Source organism: Nanorana parkeri, unplaced genomic scaffold, assembly GCF_000935625.1.
Source record: "Nanorana parkeri isolate BGI_ZX_2015 unplaced genomic scaffold, ASM93562v1 scaffold3713, whole genome shotgun sequence".
Lineage (NCBI taxonomy): Eukaryota > Metazoa > Chordata > Amphibia > Anura > Dicroglossidae > Nanorana > Nanorana parkeri.
In genome coordinates, this window is record NW_017309981.1 from 4712 (window position 1) to 7392 (window position 2681).

General features: G+C 57.6%; 1 protein-coding gene across 1 annotated transcript in view; it reads left to right on the forward strand.

Annotated features, from left to right (window-relative positions):
* The first annotated feature begins 1729 nt into the window (after window positions 1–1729).
* LOC108803424 (ras-related protein Rab-10) overlaps window positions 1730–2681 on the forward strand; it is a 12157-nt gene continuing 11205 nt past the window's right edge. The window contains exon 1 of the mRNA XM_018575266.1: window positions 1730–1863. Within this exon, the coding sequence (XP_018430768.1) occupies window positions 1783–1863 (81 nt within the window). The 5' untranslated portion in view covers window positions 1730–1782. The remainder of the gene's footprint in view (window positions 1864–2681) is intronic.

The following is a 2681-nucleotide window of genomic DNA, read 5'->3' on the forward strand; positions in this document are numbered from 1 at the left end:
GTGCTTTATCTGGCGTTATTCTGCATTGCGCTGTATATAATTTATTATTGCTGGGATTTGTAGTGCTTTATCTGGCGTTATTCTGCATTGCGCTGTATATAATGTATTATTGCTGGGAGTTGTAGTCCTCCATAGCTGCTGGTGTTCTGCATTGTGCTGTTTATACGGCGCAATGCAGAATACCACTGACCAGTAAGAGGACTACAAATCCCAGCAATAGTACATTATACAGGCTGTTTAATGTAGTATTGCTGGGAGTTGTTGTTCCTCTATAGCTGCTCGTGTTCTGGCAGCTCTACCTGTCATCCCTTTACTCATGTGTGCTCTGTGGCTGGAGGAGGCACATGCGTGCTCTGTGGCTGGAGGAGGGACATGCGTGCTCTGTGGCTGGGGGGGGCACATGCGTGCTCTGTGGCTGGAGGAGGGACATGCGTGCTCTGTGGCTGGGGGGGGCACATGCGTGCTCTGTGGCTGGAGGAGGGACATGCGTGCTCTGTGGCTGGGGGGGGCACATGCGTGCTCTGTGGCTGGAGGAGGGACATGCGTGCTCTGTGGCTGGGGGGGGCACATGCGTGCTCTGTGGCTGGAGGAGGGACATGCGTGCTCTGTGGCTGGGGGGGGCACATGCGTGCTCTGTGGCTGGAGGAGGGACATGCGTGCTCTGTGGCTGGGGGGGGCACATGCGTGCTCTGTGGCTGGAGGAGGGACATGCGTGCTCTGTGGCTGGGGGGGGCACATGCGTGCTCTGTGGCTGGAGGAGGGACATGCGTGCTCTGTGGCTGGGGGGGGCACATGCGTGCTCTGTGGCTGGAGGAGGGACATGCGTGCTCTGTGGCTGGGGGGGGCACATGCGTGCTCTGTGGCTGGAGGAGGGACATGCGTGCTCTGTGGCTGGGGGGGGCACATGCGTGCTCTGTGGCTGGAGGAGGGACATGCGTGCTCTGTGGCTGGGGGGGGCACATGCGTGCTCTGTGGCTGGAGGAGGGACATGCGTGCTCTGTGGCTGGGGGGGGCACATGCGTGCTCTGTGGCTGGAGGAGGGACATGCGTGCTCTGTGGCTGGGGGGGGCACATGCGTGCTCTGTGGCTGGAGGAGGGACATGCGTGCTCTGTGGCTGGGGGGGGCACATGCGTGCTCTGTGGCTGGAGGAGGGACATGCGTGCTCTGTGGCTGGGGGGGGCACATGCGTGCTCTGTGGCTGGAGGAGGGACATGCGTGCTCTGTGGCTGGGGGGGGCACATGCGTGCTCTGTGGCTGGAGGAGGGACATGCGTGCTCTGTGGCTGGGGGGGGCACATGCGTGCTCTGTGGCTGGAGGAGGGACATGCGTGCTCTGTGGCTGGGGGGGGCACATGCGTGCTCTGTGGCTGGAGGAGGCACATGCGTGCTCTGTGGCCGGAGGAGACTATAACTGTGCAGTCTGATGTTTGATCACTGATCAGCAGATTGCACAGGTAAAGTCTGCACCACCCAGTGGCCAGCGGGGAGGATCATGCGTGTCTAGAGGGATGAGCGGAATGTGTTTTGTATGTAGAACGCTCTTCAAGGAAGATCAAGGCAGGGCGCTGTGATGTTTAATGGCTCCTGCTGGCCCCTCCCACCAGACGCAGAGCAGAGATCACTGGGTCTCCAGAGGTATTTCTTCAGGTATAGATGTTAGTTGCATGTTGCTTGTTTTTGTGACTCTTCTCATTGGCTCTTCTCTTTCCTCCCCTCCCCCCCAGGGACACAGCCGGACAGGAGCGATTCCACACCATTACCACCTCCTATTACAGAGGGGCCATGGGAATCATGCTGGTCTACGATATCACAAATGCCAAAAGCTTTGAGAACATCAGCAAGTGGCTCAGAAATATTGATGAGGTAAGTCGCCGTCCTCTGTCCGCTCCGGCCCGGCCCTGCGGGAGGCTGTACAGCTAACCACCAAATGGTCAACTGAGCCGCGTGTAACGCGTTTCGATAGAAGCTGCAGCAAGTCGGATGGAGCCCGCCTCATTTCCTGGCTGGAGGACGTCCAGCATCATCAAGCCCAGGGGTAGGCGAACTCCAGCTGTGGTACTACCACAAATTCCATGAGGCATTGCAAGAGTTACAGACCCAGATGTGACTCCTAGGGGCAGATTCATGATGGGATTTGTAGTTTTGCCACAGCTCAAGTTTGCCTACCCCTGATCTTGTCCAACCCTTACCCCCACCCCACCCCACCCCCACACACTTTCTGTCCCTGGCCCGCCCCTTTCACTCATTGGATTTCAGTTCTTTCAATCATGGCAACTCAGCAAATTTGGCCATGACCTAGTCTGCATGCAAATGCAGTCTGCCTAGGAATTTCCAGACCTCCAGACTGAATTTAACCCTTCAAGGCATTTTAATATTTGCATATCTCCTCCCAAGAGCAGGCCACTGGAGTGGAGTCCATACCTCGACGGGTCAGGAAAAGGGGGACTTACTTAACCACTTGCCATCCGCCCGTAGTAAAAAAACGGACTGACGGCACTGCAGCATTTGCGGGTTGCCGTCTCCAGACGGCAATTGTTTTCTGCTCGCACGCGCCGTCTAGCGGGCACGCACGGGCAGAAAAGACCCGACCATTGCACACACCCGTTACCGGGTGTTTCACATATAGGCGATTAGCGGCTCCATAGCCCGCCAATCGTCTATATGTGCTCGTTCGCGTCCGC